The sequence below is a fragment of the Oryza brachyantha genome, chromosome 1 (assembly GCF_000231095.2).
Source record: "Oryza brachyantha chromosome 1, ObraRS2, whole genome shotgun sequence".
NCBI lineage: Eukaryota > Viridiplantae > Streptophyta > Magnoliopsida > Poales > Poaceae > Oryza > Oryza brachyantha.
The window spans coordinates 14,161,859-14,185,177 of record NC_023163.2 but is presented as its reverse complement, the minus strand read 5'-3'; the positions used below and the strand labels follow the sequence as shown (position 1 = coordinate 14,185,177).

At 40.4% G+C, this 23,319-nt stretch overlaps 2 protein-coding genes across 5 annotated transcripts; one reads left to right on the top strand and one right to left on the bottom strand.

The window, feature by feature from the left end:
- Positions 1–3,160: 3,160 nt before the first annotated feature.
- LOC102710170 (probable RNA-dependent RNA polymerase SHL2) lies at positions 3,161–8,198 on the top strand. Its single transcript, XM_006645894.3, has 2 exons — positions 3,161–5,908; positions 6,521–8,198. Exons 1-2 carry the CDS (start codon positions 3,161–3,163, stop codon positions 7,388–7,390), a joined length of 3,618 nt encoding a protein of 1,205 aa, XP_006645957.2. The 3' UTR covers positions 7,391–8,198.
- Positions 8,199–8,535: 337 nt separating this feature from the next.
- LOC102709893 lies at positions 8,536–22,519 on the bottom strand. 4 transcript variants are annotated; one of them, XM_006645893.3, is made up of 8 exons: positions 21,941–22,515; positions 21,763–21,825; positions 20,442–21,143; positions 19,503–19,637; positions 18,616–18,699; positions 17,449–17,505; positions 17,227–17,313; positions 8,536–9,410 (listed from the first exon to the last, which is right to left on the bottom strand). In XM_006645893.3, the coding sequence occupies exons 1-8, from the start codon at positions 22,502–22,504 to the stop codon at positions 9,117–9,119; spliced, it is 1,986 nt and encodes a 661-aa protein (XP_006645956.2). In that variant the 5' UTR covers positions 22,505–22,515; the 3' UTR covers positions 8,536–9,116. The 4 variants fall into 4 exon arrangements, with proteins under 4 accessions (XP_006645956.2, XP_015688320.2, XP_015688319.2 ...); XM_015832834.2 differs by having other exon boundaries at positions 9,326–9,410; positions 17,227–17,282; positions 21,941–22,519; XM_015832833.2 differs by lacking the exon at positions 8,536–9,410 and adding an exon at positions 15,089–15,554 and having other exon boundaries at positions 21,941–22,519.
- Positions 22,520–23,319: the final 800 nt, after the last annotated feature.

The window sequence follows — 23,319 nt, the reverse complement described above, 5'->3', positions numbered from 1 at the left end:
GTTGGCATGCCACGGTTCGACAAGTGATGGCCCAGGCAGCAGTCGACCAGCCAAGGGTCGACAGGCTCCCAATGGTCGACAGACCCCTATTTTAACGATTTCGTGTACGTGATCTCTAATCTTACGATTTTCTATTAAGAAAATAATATTTTCTCGAAAAATTCATGTGATGTGAGCATGTCACACTCTTCCAATGTTAAGATGATGGTCTGAACTCTCTCTAGCTTTCAGCCCAAATTGACACAAAGATGCCGATAAAAAGGGCACTTTCCCTGTGCTTGTCACTATAGGGGTGGGGCCCACACACAAACACGATAATTCAGCTTTAGCAAAAATTCGCCACAATGTTCGGTGCCCTAAGTGGGACCCATGACCAAGTTTAAGAATCTAAAAATGTTCGGTCGGGATTAACGGGTAGAATTCACCCCCTATCATCAAACTATCTCGAACAATCAGGATTTGCCACGGAAAAGCACGTAACAAGCAATAAATAAAGTCTTAAGTATTTAGTCTCTCCATTTCATATTACATGATGTTTTGGCTATAATTAAATTCATGTATATTGTTTATATATACACATATTATACACATCACTTACATATTTATATATATAAACATCCATACAAATTTATAAAATGCTAAGGGGTGATGGTTTCTTTAGAAATAAGTCAAATAAACGAAAAATAATTTATGGATAAAACTTTTATATACATGTTCTTAGCGATTTAAAGTTAAGACTTAAAAAATAATCTTCAGTAAAAACTCCAAAATCAATTCTAAATTTAAGATCGAAAATTTAAATTTTGTCTTATTAACATAAGAAAACATAAAGATAGAGGTGTTAGCTTCAAGTATTAGCCATGTGGACAGCCTCTAGTTATGGGTCTTAGTTCTGGCTTTAGGGCATGTATAACGTCTGTCTTTAAGCCGCCTGTATGTTGAAGAAATTTACAAAAAGAGCCCGCCCCATCTAAGAGACGGCCACAGTGTCTCTTCGTGAAGAGACATCAGGGGTGTGTGCTCTAATGCCAAACCAACACCACTAGCACTATTGTACGCCGCGTCTCGTCTATTCGCTAGCACTATTGATTACCTTGATTTATGTGTCAAAGGATAAATTAAATGTTTTATAGATAAACAAATAGATAAGTCATTGTACAAGCCGTCTATTTAGTTAAATAGACAACAACCGTCTGAATGATTGTACTTGTCCTTTAGCCTCAGTAATCTAGTTTTGTTACTAATCAAGTATATTTAGGCTACCTTCTTGTTTTGTGTTACGAGAAGATTCACCTTTACGTAAAAATGGAGTAGCTGATTAGCGCATAGAAAAACTTAAAAAGTAAATTAATATGACTTTCTAAAAGCAACTGTCTTATAGTTTTTTTAAACATATCATTTACTAGTTTGAAAAACACATGCACGAAAAAAAAAAACAAGAGTCGTGGTTAGCAAACTGGATGTAGCCTTTATTGCTCTATTATTTCAACCCTGCAATTATTTCAAGCTCCTGCTCCAAGATCTCCTCACTGCTTTCTCCTGTAATTGGACAAAAATAAAAATAAAACCTCTTGTGTGCTTTCTCATCTGCGCCTGGCATTTACTCCGTTCTTCTCGCCCTGCAATCGAACAATTAAATTACCCCTACTCATCAATCATTTCGAATAAAATAATTAGACATTAAATTTTTAATAGAACTACTATCCCTATTTACAAATACTCGTCACCAGATACGAGTGCTAATGCAGTTTTTAACCAATCTTATTTTGGCATGAAAATTCAAAATACGTGAAAACATGATGTACTGTTGAAGTTTTTCGCGTCTTAAACATAACCATACAAGCTTAACTAAAAGAATACTCCCTCTGTCTTTATATATTAGAAATACATATTAACATATAGCTACTCCGAGGATTAAATTTGTGTTAAAATACACTCAATACAACCTTATAATCTACTCATCCGTTCCAAAAAGACTTTATTTTTAACCTACCTCACACATACCAATACAAACTACACACTAAAATCTCACAAGTATCTCCAACTTTGCCAAAATACAATAATAATTGCTTAAAAAACATGTGACAAACCAGCAAGACCAAAAATGAAGTGTTTAGGGGACGAAGGGAGTATACTCAAATGAACACAACTTTTCACTTCTTCTGTTCTGCATATGCTTATAAGCCAAAATCTGAATTTTTAACTTTAAGTTTTGAGTTGATTTTAGGAGTTTTCATTGTACTTTATTTTATAACATTTATTTTTAGATTGCTAAAACACATTTATTTTGAATTTTCAGCCTTTGCTTTTATTTATAAATTATTTTTTGTTTGCAAATACACCGGTCATCTTTTTGAAATAAAATGCCAAAAGATGACCATGAAAGCTAGTAATTCACTGACACCTCACCTACTCTTGTTTCAAAATTTGCAAATTATTTCTTGAACTTTTTAATATTAAAAATAAAAAATCTAAATGAACAACCACATGTATAGTCAAATTAAGCTGGACATTCCCTATAAAAGCACATTTTATTTACTTTATATAGTGTTATAATATATTCTCTTTTATGTATAGCATACTCACACTTTAGCTAGTCTCTCCCAAAAAACATGAAGGAAGTAAGTATAACAATTAAGCCAAACAGTAAATTATGCTTAAATAAGTCCTTATAAGGTCGAGGAAAGAGGTAGGGCAGTACTGTGTAAGTTTCACAATTAAATATTTACATTTTGCTAACACAAATATATATATATATATATGTATATATTTATATATGTATATATATATATAATCTATGTATATCGCTTAATAGATTAATCTATGTTAAAAAAATCTTACAATACTGGAAAAAAAGAGAGAAAACAATAAATAATTTAAAAGTTACCAATGTCAAATCAAAAGAGCTCATTGTGTTAAACTCTTCATTCAATCTTCGTTTTCACAACCCCAACAAACACAGTGGCAATTAATAGTGAGATTATGATCATCGGCATGAGTAATGCACTGTGCCACTGACACGTGGGCCCACAAAACACACACTCTTCACACCCCTTCGTCTCCCCTCGCTTAAACCCCTCTCCTCTTTCTCGTCGATTTAATAACCGAATCCGATTGATTTTCACCCCCACCCACCCAACCCCATTCCCACCCGGCGGCCATGCGATCGCCGGCGCGGCGCGGCGCCGCGGCGTCGGCGGGGGACCTGGTGACCACCCAGGTCAGCCTGGGGGGATTCGACGCCGGCGTCGCTGCGGGGGACCTCGCCGACTTCCTGGAGCACGAGGCCGGCCAGGTCTGGCGGTGCCGCGTCAAGACCTCCTGGACGCCGCCGGACTCCTACCCGGACTTCGCGCACGCGGCCTCGGCGGCCGCGGCCGCCGCGGCGCCGCCGCGGTACGACCGGGTGCCGCCGCACGCGTTCGTCCACTTCGCGCGCCCCGAGGGGGCGCGGCGCGCCGCCGACGCCGCGGGGAGGTCGGAGCTCATCCTCGGGGGGAAGCCCCTGCGGGTGGCGTCCGCGCCGGACAGCTCCCTCCGCGTGGCGCGCAGGCGCAGCACGGAGCCGTTCCGGTTCCCCGACGTGGGGCTCGAGGTCGGCGCGCTCCCGGCGCAAGACGCGTTCCTCGCCGCCTGGCGCGGGCCGGCCTCCGGGCTCGACCTCTCCGTCGACCCGTTCGACGGGTGCTGCCGCCTGGTGTTCACCCGCGACACCGCCTTCACGTTCCCGGGCTTCCGCGAGGTCGCCGTCATACGCTGCGACGTCAAGCTGGAGTTCTCGGTGCGCGACGTCGTGGAGGTCCGGCTGTACAGGCTCGACTGCTCGCTGCTCCTCCGCCTCAGGGCGGCGCCGCTGGTTCACTACCGCACGGCTGACGACGACTTCCACGAGTCGGTCCCCTTCGACCTGCTCGACGACGACGACCCGTGGATACGGACCACGGACATCACCCCGAGCGGCGCCATTGGCCGGTGCGGGGTGTACAGGATCTCCTTCCCGGCGCGGTTCTGGCCAAAGATGGACCGCGCGCTGGACTACATGAGGGAGCGGAGGGTGGCGATCGTGGACTGCGGCGGCGGGCGGGGGCCGACGAGGCGAGGGCTCACGGTGCAGGACGAGCCGGAGTTCGGGAAGCCAATGGAGGACGTCTTCTTCTGCTTGCAGCACGTCGAGGGGCTCAGGTTTCCGGTTTTGTTCCTCGTGAACGCGTTGGTGCACAAGGGGATCATCAACCAGCACCAGCTCACCCCTGAATTCTTCAGTTTGCTGAGGAGGAAGGCGGATGACATCAATGTGGCTGCATTGAAGGATTTCTGGGGGGACAAGTTCCCTGTGTTTGATGCGTGCAGGAGGCTAAAGAAGGCGCTGGATAGGGTGGCCAGGAACCCCAAGCTTCTTTGCAGCAAGATTGGGGATGACAACGAGGAGGTGCGGAGGCTGGTGATCACGCCTACCAGGGCTTATTGTCTGCCTCCCGAAGTGGAGCGCTCAAACCGTGTTCTTCGGCGTTATCGAGAGGTGGCCGACAGGTTTTTGAGGGTGACTTTTATGGACGAGGGTATGGAGATGCTGAACAACCATGTGCTCAACTCCTTCACTGCACCAATTGTCAAAGACTTGATGTCAAATTACTTCCAGCAGAAGACAACGGTGTATAAGCGTGTCAGGCTGTTGCTGACGGAGGGTTTCCACTTGTGTGGAAGGAAGTACTCATTTCTTGCATTCTCGTCGAACCAGTTAAGGGACAAGTCAGCTTGGTTCTTTGCTGAGGACAGAAATACAACGGTGGAAGGGATTAGGAAGTGGATGGGACGTTTCACAAGTAAGAATGTTGCGAAGCACGCTGCTCGAATGGGTCAGTGCTTCTCATCTACATATGCAACTGTGACAATGCAACTGGACGAGGTTGATGAGAATTTTGATGATATTGTACATAATGACTACATTTTCTCTGATGGAATCGGCAAAATTACCCCAGACCTTGCATTGGAAGTTGCTGAGAGGCTACAGCTGACTGATAACCCCCCATCTGCTTATCAGATCAGGTATGCAGGCTTCAAGGGTGTCATAGCTGTCTGGCAAGGAAATGGTGATGGGATACGGCTATCCCTGAGGCCAAGCATGAGGAAGTTTGAGTCTAGCCATTCGGTGTTAGAGGTGGTCTCCTGGACAAAGTTCCAGCCAGGATTCTTAAATCGCCAGATAATAACATTGCTATCCTCACTGAATGTCCCAGATGCTATCTTCTCTCAAATGCAAGAGACCATGCTTTCTAACCTGAACAATATTCTATCAGACAGAGATGTTGCTTTTGAGGTTTTAACTTCATGTGCTGAGGATGGAAACACTGCAGCATTAATGCTTAGTGCTGGCTTTGAACCTGGATCTGAACCACACTTGAAAGCTATGCTCTTGGCTATAAGGTCTGCGCAATTGCAGGATCTTTTGGAAAAAGCAAGGATATTTGTGCCAAAGGGAAGGTGGTTGATGGGCTGTCTTGATGAGCTTGGGGTTCTTGAGCAAGGGCAGTGCTTTATTCGGGCCTCAGTTCCATCACTGAACAGTTATTTTAAGAAGCATGGGTCAAGATTTTCATCTGCAGACAGAAACACAGAGATCATTGTGGGTACTGTGGTAATAGCAAAGAATCCCTGTCTTCATCCAGGGGATGTCCGCATCCTTGAAGCTGTTGATGTGCCTGAACTGCATCATCTGGTTGATTGTTTGGTGTTCCCCCAGAAAGGCGAGAGGCCACATGCTAATGAGGCATCTGGGAGCGATCTTGATGGGGATCTCTACTTTGTGACATGGGATGAGAAACTTATACCTCCAGGCAAGAAGAGCTGGAATCCTATGGACTACTCCCCACCTGAAGCAAAACAGCTGCCACGTCCAGTATCTCAACATGTAAGTTCAATAATTCTTGAGACGTGAGCAGTTTGTCACATAATATTTTTGTTCAATATATACATGTATTTTTTTCGTACAAGGATATCGTTGGAAGCATATACAAGTTTTGTTTAGAGAACTGAAAATAAAAAAAATTAAACACAAGCTACTGCTGGGGAAACCAGCAAAGACAGGGGATAGCATATTCCGTCAATTAGAAGTAACACATAAATTTCAAGTCTAGCAAACTATTAGCGCAGCACTTGTATGTTTGGTAAACTCTCATGTTATTCATTGTTTGAATTCATGTCATATTTGCTTGATTCTTTACATCATTTGAATGACAAGCCGGGAACTTGAGATCAGAATATTATTATGTGTGCTCACATAACACACATAACACTCAATAGTCCAATTCATTATCAATTAGATTGTTCTTTGGATTTAAAATCCGGCATTGGCGAATATATATTCTCCAATTGCGCGTATACATATAGCTGCATAAAAAAACTTTCTTAACTCACAAATTTTATTTCCCCTAGTTTCTACAAATTGTTGATTCCTTGTTTTTTGGGAAAGTATTTATTGCTATTAATGCATTGTACTAACAAGACCTTCTTTCTGTAATAGGATATCATTGATTTCTTCTTAAAGAACATGATAAGCGAGAATCTTGGTAGGATCTGTAATGCTCATGTTGTTCATGCTGACCTTAGCGAGTATGGTGCAATGGATGAGAAGTGCATTCACTTAGCTGAGTTAGCGGCAACTGCTGTGGACTTCCCCAAGACTGGCAAACTTGCTATAATGCCGCAACACCTTAAACCAAAAGTCTACCCTGACTTCATGGGAAAGGAAGAATCCTTGTCTTATAAATCTGAAAAGATTCTAGGAAGGCTTTATCGGTCAATCCAAGAGGCCTCTAATGGGGATGTGGTGTCCGAAGAGGTTTGCACTCCAAACGATCTGCCTTATGACATAGATCTGGAAGTTCCTGGTGCATCAGATTTCCTTGCAAGTGCTTGGCAATGCAAGTGTTCATATGAGGCACAGCTGAGTGCGCTGCTAAATCAGTACAAAGTACACACTGAAGCAGAACTTGTGACAGGGAACATAACGTCTGTTACTAAGTACAACAGCAAGAAGCAAGGGGAGATAAAAGAGAGGCTCAAGCAGGCTTACTCTGCGCTACGCAAGGAGTTCAGAAGTACCTTTGAAAGCATAGCATCAGATCAATGCGAGCTTGGTGAAGACGAGAAGAACCTGCTCTACGAGATGAAGGCGTCAGCGTGGTACCAGGTAACCTATCACCCCAAATGGGTCGAGAAGTCAAGGGGCATGCTGGACCCAGATGGTGAGGGTATGCCAGCAAGGCTTAGCTTTGCATGGATCCCAGTAGATTACTTGGTGCGGATAAAGCTAAAGTCCCATGGAAAAGTGAGAGTTGAAGGCCAAAAGCCTGTCGACAGGCTTGCAACATACATCTCCGAGAGGTTATGATGACTGTATGCAATCCGCAAGATGTTCCCACCAATCTAAGGTCGCAGTAAGACCACTCTGCCATTCGTACTGCCGTTTCAGGGCATCTGTACAAAATCTTTTCACTTTTGTTCACTTCATTATTCTACTGAACTTGATCTCCCGAATGTTTCCTGTGTGCTTTTGTTCCTGCTTACATGCCCCCTCAAGTCTGAAAAACTATACATTTCAGATGATGTGGTTTATTATGAAATGAACTAAGCTTTTCGTGATAATTTGTATTCAATTCAGGTTCTTATTTGTGTCAAAGATGAGGGTGATAATTTGTCTTCTCGGTCGTCGATCCAGTGTTGCAGCGACACCAGAGTGTGCACCAACTGGAGATGTGCACAGCAGAGTCATATCGCCAAAGTGAAGGGACTGAAAATGAGTTCTCAAAAAAAAAAAAACCGACTGAAATGCTTCTTACTCAAATTCTTGACGATGATCTCGTCTCCTTACAAGTCTAGGCTGTCATCTAGCCAGTAAACTTGCTAAGAGTTTACTGGATTTACTGACAGTGTCCATCGTCAATTTTTGAAATAAGCACGCATGCAGTTATGATTTAGGTCACTTTTGATGCATCCAGTAATTTGTTGAAGCTTGTGCAATTCGGTAGCAAACCAAACTTCAAGAGCATATAGAGCTGGTAGCAAACCAAACCTCAAAAGCATATAGAGATGGTAGCAAACCAAACTTCAAGAGCATGTAGAGATGTAAGAGGAAAACATATCATGTGCATTGCATTAAGGCTTCAGGATGCAGTCATGGTACACATCGACTAACAACTTCCACAACAGAATAAAAAAAAGGGAATCTAGGTTTACTTCTATCATCTTCCTCTTCCACATACGTATAAATTTTTCAAAGTTCAGATTCATTACGCATAAAGAGAAAACTCTTTAACAAAATCTGCTCCACCCTCAGTTTTTTTAGTTAAATTCTAGCCAAACGCTAACGGGCCTGTTTGGTAGGGCTACTGATTCTGGGATTCTTCACAGGTTTCTCTTTTACTATAGCTAAAATATAATGAAATTTCTTTGTGTGTATTATATATGTATTCATGTACTTAAGATCTTACTAAGTACACGAATAACTTTTTGATGCATTTTTAGTTGATGGCACCGCAAGTGCATATAGAACTTGTGCGCATAGAATACATTGGTGATACATAAAGCAACGGGAAAATGTTTTGCGTCTTTAAAACATAATTTTCGCAGGAATACATACTTATCCTTTTTCTCGCCCCTCCTGGCATGAAAAATTGTGGAAACTTCTGACGGACTAGTTGGGCATGAGTGACATGGCCCACTTCTAGTGACGAACAAACATCGCTTAGGCAAATTCAAAGCAAAACACAAGATAAAAGAAGGCCAGTAACCACAACACAAACACTCCCTCGACACCTTCACGATGCACAGGAGCAAGGTTACTTCCAACCGTTGGAAGTGATGCAACTTAAAACACATGATTAGCTGTGCCCGTGAGGATGCCAACGTGAAGCTCTGTCTGCTCTGTTTCTCACCAGTAGCAGCATGAGTGCTCGGCTCAACGTGTAACATGTTAACGCTGTACAGATAATCTCTAAAACTTTCCTAATGACCAACGCTGGCGATGCGTTGCGTGTACCGTGGTGCGTGTGATCTAATCGTGGCAAAGGCTGCTCGTGCTGACGGGGCGTGGCTGGCGTGGTTGCGTATGATCTAATCTACTCGTGGCTAGTTGATGGCGCCGACGAGGGTTCGTCCGGCTTCTGCCGGCCGAAGGACTTCTGCTTCTCCAGCGTCGGCATGTACGCCGCCGTGCTCTTCTGGAGGGCGTCGGCCGCTGGCTTGTCCGGCTGGTCCCGTGGGCTCGCCAGCTGCTTCTCGAGGACGTCGAACTTGGCCGTTGCCCATGGCGCGGTGCCCACGTTCCCACCACTGCTTAGGGTATCCACCGTCAGCGTTGTGATGGCGTCTCTCGACGAAAACCACGAGTGCCCGCAGGCGTTGCATTCCAGCTGAAACCAAAAGATAAGTTCCGTGAGAAAGATGGGGCAAAAGAAGTACCGAGATGTTTCACCCTTCAGAAATCACAGAACTACTAAGCACATAAACACCAGAATATACAAGTTCAAGAACAAGGAGATTCCATCTAGGAGGTGAGTCCAAGTTCAATCATTACTTCAGATAAAAAGAGTATACATTGAACATTATCAGCAGTCAACGCTACTGAGTAATGACTACTGTTGCCATTCGCCACTTGCCAGTCTCTTAACACATCAAATATTCACTCATAGGCCTTGATGATGGATAGCAAATATCCAGCAACAAAATAGAGAAGGCAGTTTGAGTTTGGATGAAAAATTCTTAAAAATAAGGCATTCCAGGGGAAAAACAATACAAAAACGACATTTTGGTTGATATATAATAGCCATATTTGGATGCAAAATCAATCCAACTTAGTACCACCTCTTTTCCTTTTTTACATGTCTTTAGAGCATCAGAAGTCTCCATTGCACATGTTTGATCATTGTCCTAAACAATTATTTATAAAATAATATTAACAGTATAACTACAGGGAAACGTTTTTAGTGATTAATCAACTACTATCACTGTCACATATCATTTCCTGATTCATTTTTCCAATATACCAGTCATGTGCCCATGTGATGCAACAGAAATCTCAATTTCAGACACAAGTATAAGAATTCATGAAATCAGAAGTCAGAACATCCCATGTTGTACACAAATAAAACTGATCATACTATTTATCCAACAAGATTAGATTTTGTGCTTAAATTCACAACGTAGACACATGGACCTTTTCTTAATTCTACTCGTTACTAACATCAAGCTATAAAAAGAATGTGTTCAGCAAAATCAATTGGCTACAGAGTTGAACTGAAAAGTCTATCAAAGGCACAAAACCACAGGGTCCCAAATCAATGAAATATTTGCTTGACCAAGCCAGTATAACTTCCATTCAAACCCATGTATATATTGCCAAATCCTTGTACAATGAACTTTTGTGAGCATATACAAAATCTCACTCTCCACAGATTTGCCAATTCATGCTCTAATTAGTAACTACTCCAGCCAGTGCATTGTGAAATTTCGATTAGATGCCAAACAGCCAAAGATACACCTGCAAATTCACGTGGGTAGATTTTTTGGTTTTACCCATGCCATCACTGCGCCAACTCCTGTCCTCGCCTTTGCTTTCCATCCACTAGCTCCACGAAACAAAAGCAAGGAAATTGAAAGGCTATGAAGCATGATGGAGAAGAGCGGTGCAACAGTGTTCGCTAATAGGGCAGATATCCACTGAGTAGAGACTAGGTGCGAGGAGAGGACGAGAAGTGGCAGCAATAGATTTTGTGCTCAACCCCCTTCTACTGCCCACAGCTGGACCTGCGGCGATTGGAATTTGGTGCCATGCCATCACCTCTAAATTTCGCAGCTGCACCTTTGCCAAGTTGTCTAGTCACTAGCCCTACTGCCCCGATTCCGTGCAGCCACTGTCCTACCCTGGTCGACTAGCCCGCTACCTAGGAGGCCAGCGCTGTGATTACCCCGTAAATAAGGCATGTTGCCAGCGAGCAACCAGCCTAGACAACCATGCAGGCAGACACTGCGATGCGATGAAGGTGATGGCCTGAGGCAGTGAGTGCTTGAGGGATTGAGCACAGCTAGTGTAGGTATCTTTGATGGGTGATTGAGCATGGATCTACCCGTCGGAGGAAGAGGTCATTTCTTTCTTCTCTAGTTCAATTATTCTGCTCATTTTTTGTGGAGATAGTGGCTTTGTAGTTGGTGCAAGCTAGATCCAGAGAACTGGTTCATGTCAGAATAGACTGGTGGTTTTCTTGTGAGCATTAGGTGATGTATGATGGATAAGAGCTAGCACGGTGTACAGGTGAAAGAAGGCAGCTAATGACAATGAGGCAGTCCCAAATGAGTATCTATCGATGATGACCAAAAGTCTAGCACAATGGCAGGATATCATGAAGGGCTACAACGATGCATTCTCATAAGTTTAAACACATGCAACAAGTCTTTTGAAGCTTCAGAAACCAATTTCAAACCTGTCGTTATGCAAGTAAGGTCAGTCCTTTGAGAACGGCCTTGGTTCAGCCCATCAACAAGTAGCTGCAGCACATTTGAAAAATTGAATTGGACCTCAGTTCAACCCATCAACTGATTTTTCCAGGTTTAACTGGTCAATTCATTTAAAAACCACCTAGTTCAGTTCGATTTTTCCAGTTTGTTTGCACTTAGATTGGTCATTTTGTCTCCTAAATGGTACTAGTTTGTACTAGATGGCCTGGACAGGGCAGCACTTAGCGTATTTGGAAAGGCAAAGGGAGAAACTAGGTGGCAATTTGGCGATGAGCTGGTGACCAAAATTTGGGTGCGATGCACAAGGATGAAAAATGGAAGTGTGAGTCAGATGCATATTAGGGGATTAGGGTTACCTACCTGCAAACCATTGATAGAAGCTGCCACACTCTTCCCCTTCTCCGGCCATTCGTCCAGGCATCGAGGAAAGTGCAGGTGTGCCACCATTGCACCATCACGCTCTTCCGATACTCATTTGTTGCTCTCTTTCTCTCCTCGCATCGATGGAAGGTGTATGCGATGGTGGCGCTAGTTGAAGTTGCACCAACCGCCAGGCTTGGGCAGCTTCGCTTTGCTACTGGTCAACTCTACTCAGCCCACACAACCCACAGGATTGGATCGGCTATGACCGCTCCTAGCTTAGGCTCTTGACCACAACCCGTTGAATCTATCCTATAGTGCACCAACTGATTTTACTTATCCCTCATTCTTCATTCATCATTATTCAAATCCAACGGCTAAATCATCTCACAAGATTGGAGGCTAAGATGGACTCCACCTCTCCTTACACAGCTTTCTAAAGTAGAAGCTATATTACTAATTATAGAGTTTCCATATATTAGAAATTACCTTCCAATTAAAACAAGGCAAACATTTTCTATACATTAAAGACTTTTATATATAGATAAAGATTAACTTTCCAATTATAAAGTTTCTATAAATATGCAATACACACCTTTAGAATCAAAGTCTAATCACAACATCTGACATGGCTAGTGCAATAGCACAAGTCGGTAGGAGACGCCATTAGAACGACAACATCGATGCCAAGACAATTAAGTTTGTGCTCATTAGCATGCTGTAGCTATGCTCACATCAAATTGATCAAGACAGAGTCAGACGCCCAAACGACCAAATCACTAATTCTAACATCAAATAAATCTCTGATAGATAGGGATGAGTATTTAAGATTCTATAAATATTTTGTTGGCACCATCTTTTTATGTGAAATAAGTAAATTTCTTGATTTCTCAAATGATGCATCACTACAAAATATTCTTTTAATCATTGATGGATATGTGCACCTCCTGGTAATAATGAACAGGAAATACAGATTCAATGGAAAAATCGCAGGTAATTTCAATCTGTGGTATATTTTTTGAAATGAAAAGAACCCGTGTGATAAATATTTGCTAGGTATTGTACGATCAATTAATATTTGATTTAAATTTCTTTTATATAATATGAGACAATGATATCCGTTTTTCAACTCATAAAAATGTGGACTTTGAATTATGTGTTATTTGAGAGTTGCATAGTTATTTTGTTCATTTCATATATACAACATTTTTTCATTTAATAAAAGGAGACAAGAAGTTGTATGGGATGCAACTCATTTGTATAAAGTAGCTTTCATAAATTTAGCTTTACATAGTTTAAATTTTAAGCAAATATTAGTTAATGTACATAAATTATTTAAATAAAATTGTTTTTGCAATGTATGAACTTGATCTTGTAGTAGTTGTGAAATTAGTGTATGAGCTTGACATTGTAATGTTTCTAAAATTAGTATATAAGTTTGGCCTTGCAAATTCTGAAATTATCGTCTAAACTTGAAAACTTGCACTTGGAGTGTGTGCTAACTTATAATTAATTGTGTAAAGCTAAAATAGTCACTATTAACTAGTGGTTTGCTGCAATTTTGTCGGAGTTTGTTTAGATCACCAGAGTAACAAACGCGTGATAGATAACTTTGAATGTGATTTCATTTGAATGAGTTCAGTATATCTTATTTGTATTAGTAAACTGAGCCTTAACGTTAGTATGGGCATAGTACTAGTCATACATTGGTATTTTTGTCTAAATCGTGTATTTATGCAGAAAAGCTATAAAAAAACACTTAGTCGCCGCCAAATCAGCCTAGTCTTTAGTCGGTAGGTACCCGCCCGAGGGCAAACACTAGATTGCACACCTGATCTTTAAACTGAACCTAATGTGGTTTTGATTTTTTTTTCTGGCGGAAGCGCCAATCTAGTCCAATCCTAGCAAGTAATAACTATGTAAATATGTACTACTTATAATGCTAATAAAGATATTGACAAGAATGAAGAGAATCATAACAAACATGTGACGTACAAAGGGGAATTGTAGACATGGAATAAAGAGATAAGAATGAATGATGTTGGCGTGCGGCCTCTCGCACCACGGCCAAGGCAACGGTATAATGGCGGTATGGATGCTAGGCTACCTAAGGGGTAGTTAACTAGAGAAGGTTTTTATGAGGCCATACTACTATGGACAGATGGCAAGATAAAACTAGAATACTTAGATACCACCTATGGGATTGAGCTGAAAGTATAAGTGGAAATAACAGAAGTTAGTTAAAGATGATTTTAACAAAAAGAAAAAGGTTATTAGCATTGGAATATCTCTAATGAGTGGTTAGCTTGACAAATTGCTCATTTCTTAAGTAAAAAGATTTACTAGTATGTGGCCATGCGCTAGCTAAGGTTAAGGGAGGCATGCAAAGCAATATGTAACCAACATAATGACATATGTTCCAACTCAAGCAAGATAGGGATCGACGCATGGTTGAAAACCCATTACCAATTATGATAATCGTTGTTTGGTTTCCTATAGCATAACTACTTTGCAAGACAGATGTGTTTCGAGAACTCATAAAGGACTTCATGGGCCTATTTGAGGATCATCATAAATGCATGTTTCATTTATTAAATATGTAACAATAACACCACATCGGCTTTATTTCTTTTTTCATTTTTGTAAACGGTGAATCCACTTATTGGCCATGCCCATACATCATAGAAAACAAACCTACCTGTTAGGCATATCAACTTCAAAATTTTACAAGGCTGCATGGTGAAAATATAATGGTGTTGCCAAAAAATACTATGCAACCAATTCATGCAACATTTTTTTGCAAAGGAGATCCACAAAGGATTGGGTGATCATTCTGAATGAAACGTCAATGGAAGGCACAAAGGAAGGAACTAGGAGTAAATGGAGTAATCCAAAATTGATATTTCCGAAGACTTATGACAAGGCCACATGGTCCAACATTCATTCTAACATAAAAGGGTTCTCACAAAACTGGTGCTAGGATTGAGAACTTTATCATAGAGGGCAGTGTTTGCATTTAAAGTAGTTGGACATTACCCCCACCTACTCTAACTAAAGAAGTGAACCCACATGGAGATGTAGCATATCCTTCTCAACAGAGCAGTTAAGATGCTCACAGTTTTCATACCAGGAGCTATGAATGTACAAATGATAAGAATTGTGCCCCCCTATTGTGGGTGACAATTTTATTCATTCTTTGACAACATGATACTTTGTATAGAACATGACCTTGAACAATAACATAAAGCACTTGTTATATACACTCAAACCACTCTGAGTTGGCAAATAAATTTTCAGTGAAGTGAGTTATTTTGCTTTAGCGAAGACGAACTCATTAAAGACCATCCAACCATCACCGAAGGAAATGGCTCATCCCATTAAGATGTTTGTGTATACCAAAGCACATAGGAGATTAAACATTACAGTTCTACAACTAAAGAGCACTCCGAGGAAAAACTTAGCAATTGAAAGTGCAAACAAGTCCCCATAAACTCCACGCTCTGTGGCCTTCAGATGTTCATGATCTTGACCTTCAAAATACCTATAAGGGTTTTGAAGAAGTTGCATTATTTCAAGTCCAGGTTTTTCGGGCAAAGTGACGATCTTCTCCTTCGAAATATAGGTTTGCTAAATGGAGCACTGTTTGCCGGCGGAATGGTTAAGGGGGTTTGGGTGTCCAGGACCTTGACATCAATAAAAAGAATTTATTAAGGATGTTTCCCTTTAAACTACTAATACCCCCTTTGCTTGGGCTTATTAGTTAGTTATAAAACAAAAATCTAAGCCCAAACAAACAAGCAATTCTCCATTAGGATTTTTAAGGTTACAAGTTGCTCTGCACTAAAAGCCCAAACAAAAATGAACTGTATTCAATAAAGTCTATGCATGATACACTTGCTAATTACAGTATCCTCAATGTAGATAAATTAGCATGGAAGTTAAAATACCATTAAAAGTTAAGTATTTTAATGCTACTGGAATTAGCCTTGCCAAGTTATCTTAACAAAAATGAACTTCGCAAAGAAAATAGGAGGTATCAAGAAATGTTTTGTTCATCAAGTTGTGCATGCAACCTTTTTAAATCCTCAACTTTACTCAAATGCTTGAGGATTGGCTTATTGGTTTTGGTAAAGACATACCAACATAAATTTTTGTATGGCAAAAAAAAAAAAAGAAGTATCTCCATTTCACACGGGCTATCTTCATGTGCTTTAGCAGTTTGCAGACCAAGTCCTTCAGCAAGAGGATGGTAACACGCAGTACAATTTGGAGAACACCACAAGGCTTATCAACAACCATGGATGAAAATTTAGTAAACAGCATTCGTAAGATGTTTTTGTACGTCATAATCTAGAATAACTATTTGCTATTTTTGCACTTATACCATTTGGTATGGGCAATTTGTAAGGACCCATTTGGATTTAGGAACTAAGGGTAAATTCGAAGAAAAATCATTTCAACCATTTGGAACTCTAGTTCCACAAGAATATAAATTGCTCATTTCTATAGAATCATACCATAACTAGAGGAGCACAAGAAAATTTCATAAGGCCCTAGGTTTGAATTGGCTTAAACATGGAAACACGTCTTCTTTCTCCTCTGCATCAATCATGCCAAAACAGCTATCAACCACCATACCCTCATAAGCTCTACCTTGCCACCCCAAAGTTACCGCCATTGATGACCTCCCACTACCACCCTCGAAATCCCGATGCCTCCTATATTGCCCTAAAAGCTTTGCCAATGATAACCTAGCCTATCTTAACCGCCGTTGACAACTTCATTCAGCTCATCGCCAACATGACCCTAAAGATCTTACCAAAACAAAAGCACTGAATTGGACCTTCATTTCATTTCGACATGGATTTAAATTAGAGCCCCGAGTCAATTCATCTAGCACAAAGATAACATCCAAACAGGCCATAAAGTTTCTTGTGCTTTGTGCATCCATAGATATATCAGCAGGATCTTTAATCCAAACATTGGTTAGCAGGAAGTCATGATCATAGGCTAGAGGATTTAGAGCCCGATCTTCACTGCTTTTTCGAAGGTGCATTTGCTAAAAACATTTCATTCTGATCTTAAAGAATTGAAGAAAAGCGTATTGAAGGATTACCATTGATTAAAAAAAATCTGAAAGCCTACCAATCAAATTGATTCCAAAGCTGGGTTTAAGATTTCAAAGGATAGGTTAAAAAACTTTTAATAGCTGTAAAGTGTTCGTGTTACTGTTAGGTTCTTACAAAACATACAATATTGAAACGATTTATGTATGACCAGAAATACAAAAAAGAAATGTATCTCCTGAGTAAAAGTAGGATCAAGGATAAAATAAGAAATAGAAAATTAACATACCTGATAGCGATCTCCATGACCAGCATGAATAATATCAGATACACCTACTTCCTTTTCTGCACATCTTACACATCGTGCATCAGTCATCTAGATGAAACAAACACCAAACTCAGAGAATCTCAAAGTAATAACTCCATGTTCAAATTCAGTTACCATAATGAACATCTTCAATCTTCTTTTGGCTAACTATATACTGAATGTAACACATATGTTTTACAATACCTGTAACTTCCTTGATTCTTCAGGTTCAGATGTCTTCTCTGCTGCAGTCAAGCCAACCTAAAATGCCCAAACAAAAAAATGTTAATTTAGATACAAAAGCATATTTAAGTTAAACGAGGAACAAATCATAATTATAACAAGAGAATGTGTTAAAAAAAAGTTCAATGGAACAACATGTGACTATTATGAAGGGGTGTGTGTGGGGGGGGGGGGGGGGCATATCTAGTTGAAATGTGCAACCCAAACCCACTAAAAAGGAAATCTGGAAAACCATCTTTGGCCCATTTTATTTTCCTACCCTGTTCTAATTTACAATATATTCTTAACTGTTTCAAAAATACCTTTTATTCTATATTAAAAATAATGCTCAATATCTATTGGTGCTTAAACTAAATTGGTTTGGACTAGACATGCTTCCTATTTAACTTTGTTGTAGAAATGAATTGTATTAATAAGCAACCATGTTCTATACTCCTACCTACTAAAATACAAACAGAGCATTTTTTCAGTTTGAGGTTCCTAGCTGGGTTTTTGTTTTGATGAACTTCAGTCTTTGGCTTTATTACAGTTTTTTTTTATGTGAACCAAAACCACCGAGAAAACCAATCTGGACCAAGGCCCAGCAGCTTGTAGAAGAGCACCAGCAGTGACACGGTGCTCGATCTCATGTCCTCATGCGACAAGGCCATATGGGAGCACGTGCGCCACAGGAGACCTCCAGCGACATGCACAGGACACTCAACCTTGAGGCCAGGCTGCAGCAAAAAGAATTATGCGCAAGACCAACAAACTATGGGGCCTGATGGAAGAGATGGGGGAGGCTGGCAGCAGCGAGATCTATCTCATTGACGGTGTGGCCAGTGGTGGAATGGTGAGGAAGGTCTGCTAGGACCTGGGGAAACCATGGAGAAAGCAGAGGCATAATAAAAAGGGAACTGATTTTGTTCGGTTCTTCGGCTTGGTTTTCACTTGAAGTTTTTTTTTTCAGTTGGCTAGCAAAAAGTGAAGTGTGAGAAAACCAAATATATCAAACCAATGAAACTGAAAAAAACTGAATGCTCACCACTGGCACTTAGTCACTACAGTAAAGAGCATGAGACATATGAAACATGCTGTAAAGTACATTTTGAAGTGAAAGATTGCAAAATAGTTGAAAGATAATTAGACCTTTAGTTCATCCGGAGACATTGTTAACAAGACTGGAGGATCAAGCTCCTTGTTCATCAGTCTCTTCCGTAGTACAGGGCTATTCTGCAAATGAAAAATAACAGTGATATGTCAGGTCATCAAATAATAATTTGCAGTCTTTACAGAATCATAATGTTTGACAAGCTAAAAACCTTTATATGGTTAAGATCACGATGAAACAAATTGTTGGGGAGTGCTACTATGATCCAAAAAGAAAAACAAAAATTTCAAACTAAAGAAAAAGATTGAGCTTATAGTCTGAAGGAGAAAGTTTAACGGCAATGTGAGTTACAAAAATAAGAAATTACCTGCATTATTCAAATGAAACATGAGTGGTAACCAAAAAGCCTAATACTGAATCAAGAATAATGACATTAAGAAATTTTCCTAGTCATAGGTGGTATTTTAAGAAGCCTTATAGCGAATGCAAGAGAATTATGTTTTACAATGAGCAGATGACCCAAAAAAACAATGTTTTGCTTTAAGAATGATAATATGTGAAAATTGCAATTTAAGAATTTCTACATAATGCATGTATTATATTTTGTGAATTCCAAACTTGGTATAATCTCATATTCACATTTGAGACATTAGCAGAATTGATTTTCTATCAATGGTATGGTAGTACTGCAAAGGTCAAGATGCCAATTATTTAGGATGTAAACTTCTACTATGTTTACTTGAGAAAATTTTTATCACTTATTACTTATGCAACTAAAGACTGTAGTTTAGTCATGTATTTAGCTCTATACATTATGCAATTAGTAAAATGGAGCTTTCCAAGACCAGGTATATATAAATAAACTAATAAGTGAACTGTGCATCTGTCAGAAGGATATGGTTTGTTGAAATTTGTTTGTATGTACCTTGATGTTGAACAGCAGTTGTCTCAATTTCTGGTTATACTTCTGGAAGTCGGAACCAAGAGCTTCATAAGTAGATCTTTCTAAGGAGGCCATTATTGAAATAACCACATCAGGTGCATACGATTTTTCATTGTCCTGAAAACAGATCGCAAAACCATCTAAGGAGGAACACAAATAAAGGACGAACGAGGCTTACATGAGTCCTAAAGAATGACCATTGCCAACATACTAGCACATATGGTATTATTTCTCAGTGCTGAGAAGCAATCATTAGTTCGTGTTAGCAAACAAAGTTATACTGATCACTGATGGATATAGCAGGGTATGACTTCACACTTGCTAGAGCATTTAAGCACCCCTGAGATGTGAGTTTTACTTTTAACCTTCATGTTTGCATACAGAACAGAAAACCAAAAATGCTTGAGACAAACATAATAAATTATTCAATATTGGCTGCTCGGGGAAGCAATCCGTAGTTCAATGATGCCTTGTCAAGTGAACCCTGTAGTGTTACTCATCCCAGGCCACTTGTCTAAAGAATATAGGAACAAGAAGATGCAGTTTACCAACGATTCTCACAACCATAAAATTGCTACCGTAAAATATAGCAGGAAAACTATAATATATATGCAAATTTCATGTCGCTAGCAAAATAGAAGCTTAGCACACAAAAGAGTTGGAAAGTGAGAGGATAACTTAACCTAATGTTACCAAAATGATTAATTGTAGCGTTTCTATGTGGCATATAATTGACAAAGTTAACTCATACAGTTGTCAAATAATCCTATTGTATGGTCATATATTAGTGTACGTGTATGCAGTTATGGGACATAAAAATTCCTAATTTCCTATAACATAACTATGCAACATATATTCAAAATGTAGGAGTTTAAACCATTCCCATCACAAGGAGAGTAAACAACTTACACCCGAACTTACTTCCTTTGCAGATGAACCATTAGTCGAACTTTTGGTGGCACCACCAGGATCAGCATGAGAAGCCCCAGCACTTTCCTTTGATATTAGTGGAATAGTATCCACTAATTTATCAAGCCACCTATCACGATATTGATCACCAGTAACAGCTTTATATTTGACAAGAGTGGAATAATTCTTTAGCTTATCACTTCCAGGTGTCTCTGCTTTTCCAAACTGCTCAGATTTGCCTGCTAAAGCATCATCCCTTGAAACATCTATAGGGAGCATAGGTCTCTTCCGTAGGCCTCGCTTGTTCAAGAGCTGATCATTGTTGTCTACAGGTGCATCTGCAGGTTCAAGATCAGAAAGCTGCCCGATACGGTCTATTGTTTTCTTAACAAGAAGATCAATCTCATGTTGCTTGTTATCCTCATAGTCTTTGTCTGTTAGGTTCCAGAGTTTCTTCGCAACCGTGTCGTAGACCTTTTGGACGATGAATCCAGGGTGTTCCTTCCGACTGGGAATCTTCTTGTGTTGAGGAATGAAATGGACTACACACTTGTGCATAACTGACTCTGCTGGTACATCATCAAAATGAAAACTGTAAAATAGCTCCCTCGTGTCACTTGCTTTCCAGCTACCCCCACCCTTTTTATCAGCCTCTTCTGGTCTATAAAACCACTGGCCAGTTACTGATAAGCTTCCCTCGGTTTCTGTTATATCCTGTTCCAAGATGATAATAAATAATGTGTTATTTATCATAATGAACTCTGGAAAGAGGGAATAAAATTACAACAACAATAGGTAGACAATGAGTCAATGATTTCAGTCACAGACCATAGAACAACGGTTCGATAGGTCAGAGATAAGACGTGCATCAGTACATCTAAGCATAGTTCCATCATTGAAACAACTTTGAAAGGTAAACATTCATGTCAAAACTGGTGCATGCTCATAGAGTTCTGGACAGAAATTCATCTTCAAGATTTACATCAATATGTCAAACTGATCAGGAAGAAACAATTGTTCACCAATTGTCACCCTAAAGAAAACTAGCAAAGGAAAGGTGAAAAATCTGACACAGGATTTTTGTGCGTCAACACAACACCAGATTTTAATGCATATAACTCCTTGATATTCTTTCTTTGTCATGTAAATAAGAGAGATATACATGCTAATGTAGTAATATCACCCAAACATGCAACAGGTGTGATTCATCACCGACCTTGGTGATGCCTACAAAATGACACATAATTGAATGCCTAAAACAATTCCTTGATCATGTGTATAAGAGAGATATGTGCCAATGTACTGTTAACATCGTCCAAATCCGATCACAGACCTTAAGGATGGCAACATAGGGTTTCTCCTTGCTATCCTCGGGCGTAAGCAGCACCGGGTCCTCCTGTAAATCAAGAACAATCATCCATCCCAAACAATGAGAAATTGGTTACTTCTTAAAACCCCTAAAAACCCTAGCCAAAATTGGGGGCAAAAGGGAGGAGGAGGCGGCGGCATACGAGCTCGAAGGTGTTGCCCTCGTACTCGAAGGAGGTGTAATGCTTGCGCTGCTTCTTCCCCCTCCCGGTGATCTTCACGGGTTCCCCGATGGGAACCGCCTCGGTGTTCTCCTCCTCGCGGGCCTCCTCCGCCTTCGCCTCCTCTTCCTCCTCGCTCTCCTCGGCAGGGCGCTTGGGCTTGTGGCCCCGGCGGCGGCGGGTCTGCGTCTCCTCCCTCCGTTCCTCCTCCTCGTTCTTCCGCATCTCCTCCAGATCCTTCTCGTCCTCCTCCTCCTCCTCAAGCTCCACGTCGTCCACGTCATCGTCATCATCCTCGTCGGCGGCGGGAGCGAGGCGGCGCTGTTGCTTCCTGGGGCCCGAGGTGGAGGAGGGAAGCGTGGGCTTCGCTTTGGGAGCGTCGGCGGCGGGGACGACGTCGTTGTCGTCGTCGTCGTCGCTGGTCGAGGCGAGCTGCGCGAATCGCCGCCGCCGCCCCATTCGTGCGGTTCGAGAGGGGTTTCCAGAAGAAGAGAAGTAAAGTGTGGGGAGCTCCTCGGAAGGGCGCAGGTGCAGGTAATAAAGCATATACGACGGCCAAGACAGCTGTTTGTCTATTCAACGTATACACACAGCTAAACATATATATATATATATATATATATATATATATATATATATATATATATATATATATATATATATATATATATATATAAAAGCAATAAGAGTTCTACCGGTTTTTTCGTCTATCGTTCCACCACGAGGTCATCATTTACATTTTCGTTCCTAAGTGTAGAACAATCGGTTTGTTTCATAGCTGTGAAGCGCTTCTCCAATAATTAATTATTAAAGTGTTGTTTTATACTTTTTATTATTAAATATATCAACAATAAATTATAATTTTAACATCAAAATTTTGGCACCTAAATAAATTCTCAAATTAAATTATTATTGTGATTTTAGGGTAGATTATTTTGATTGTTCTATAATCCAAATCTATATTATTATAAAAAATATCTAAATCTCTAATGTTATAAAAATTGATGAATTTTGACATCTACATAAATTCTCAAATTAAATATTATTATTATGATTTTAGGATAGATTATTTTGATTGTTGTATAATCTAAATCTCTACTATCATAAAAATTATTAAAAAATCTAATGTTATAAAAAATGATAGTGTTTCTACCTTGTCATATAATCTGGTTCATAAGTTCACCATCAGTCCGAGCCTAAGGAAAAGGTCAAAATATGGCCAAGAGCCAACATGTTGTTCGTATTGGTTTAGACTATATAGAATGAGATAATAGTTAGAGATGACGACGGAGACCCGCCACCCAAGATCCGAAGGATATTTAATCCATATTGGACTAGGTGTTGGAAGCAGTCGTAATAGC

Coding starts and splice junctions, on each gene's coding strand:
- LOC102710170 (XM_006645894.3), top strand. CDS start 3,161: ATGCGATCGCCGGCGCGGCGCGGCGCCGCGGCGTCGGCGGGGGACCTG. Junction 5,909..6,520: donor CACGTCCAGTATCTCAACAT/GTAAGTTCAATA, acceptor TTTCTGTAATAG/GATATCATTGATTTCTTCTT.
- LOC102709893 (XM_006645893.3), bottom strand. CDS start 22,504: ATGCTTTATTACCTGCACCTGCGCCCTTCCGAGGAGCTCCCCACACTT. Junction 19,638..20,441: donor ATGGTTCATCTGCAAAGGAA/GTAAGTTCGGGT, acceptor ATCTGTTTTCAG/GACAATGAAAAATCGTATGC. Junction 17,314..17,448: donor AAGAATCAAGGAAGTTACAG/GTATTGTAAAAC, acceptor TGTTTCATCTAG/ATGACTGATGCACGATGTGT.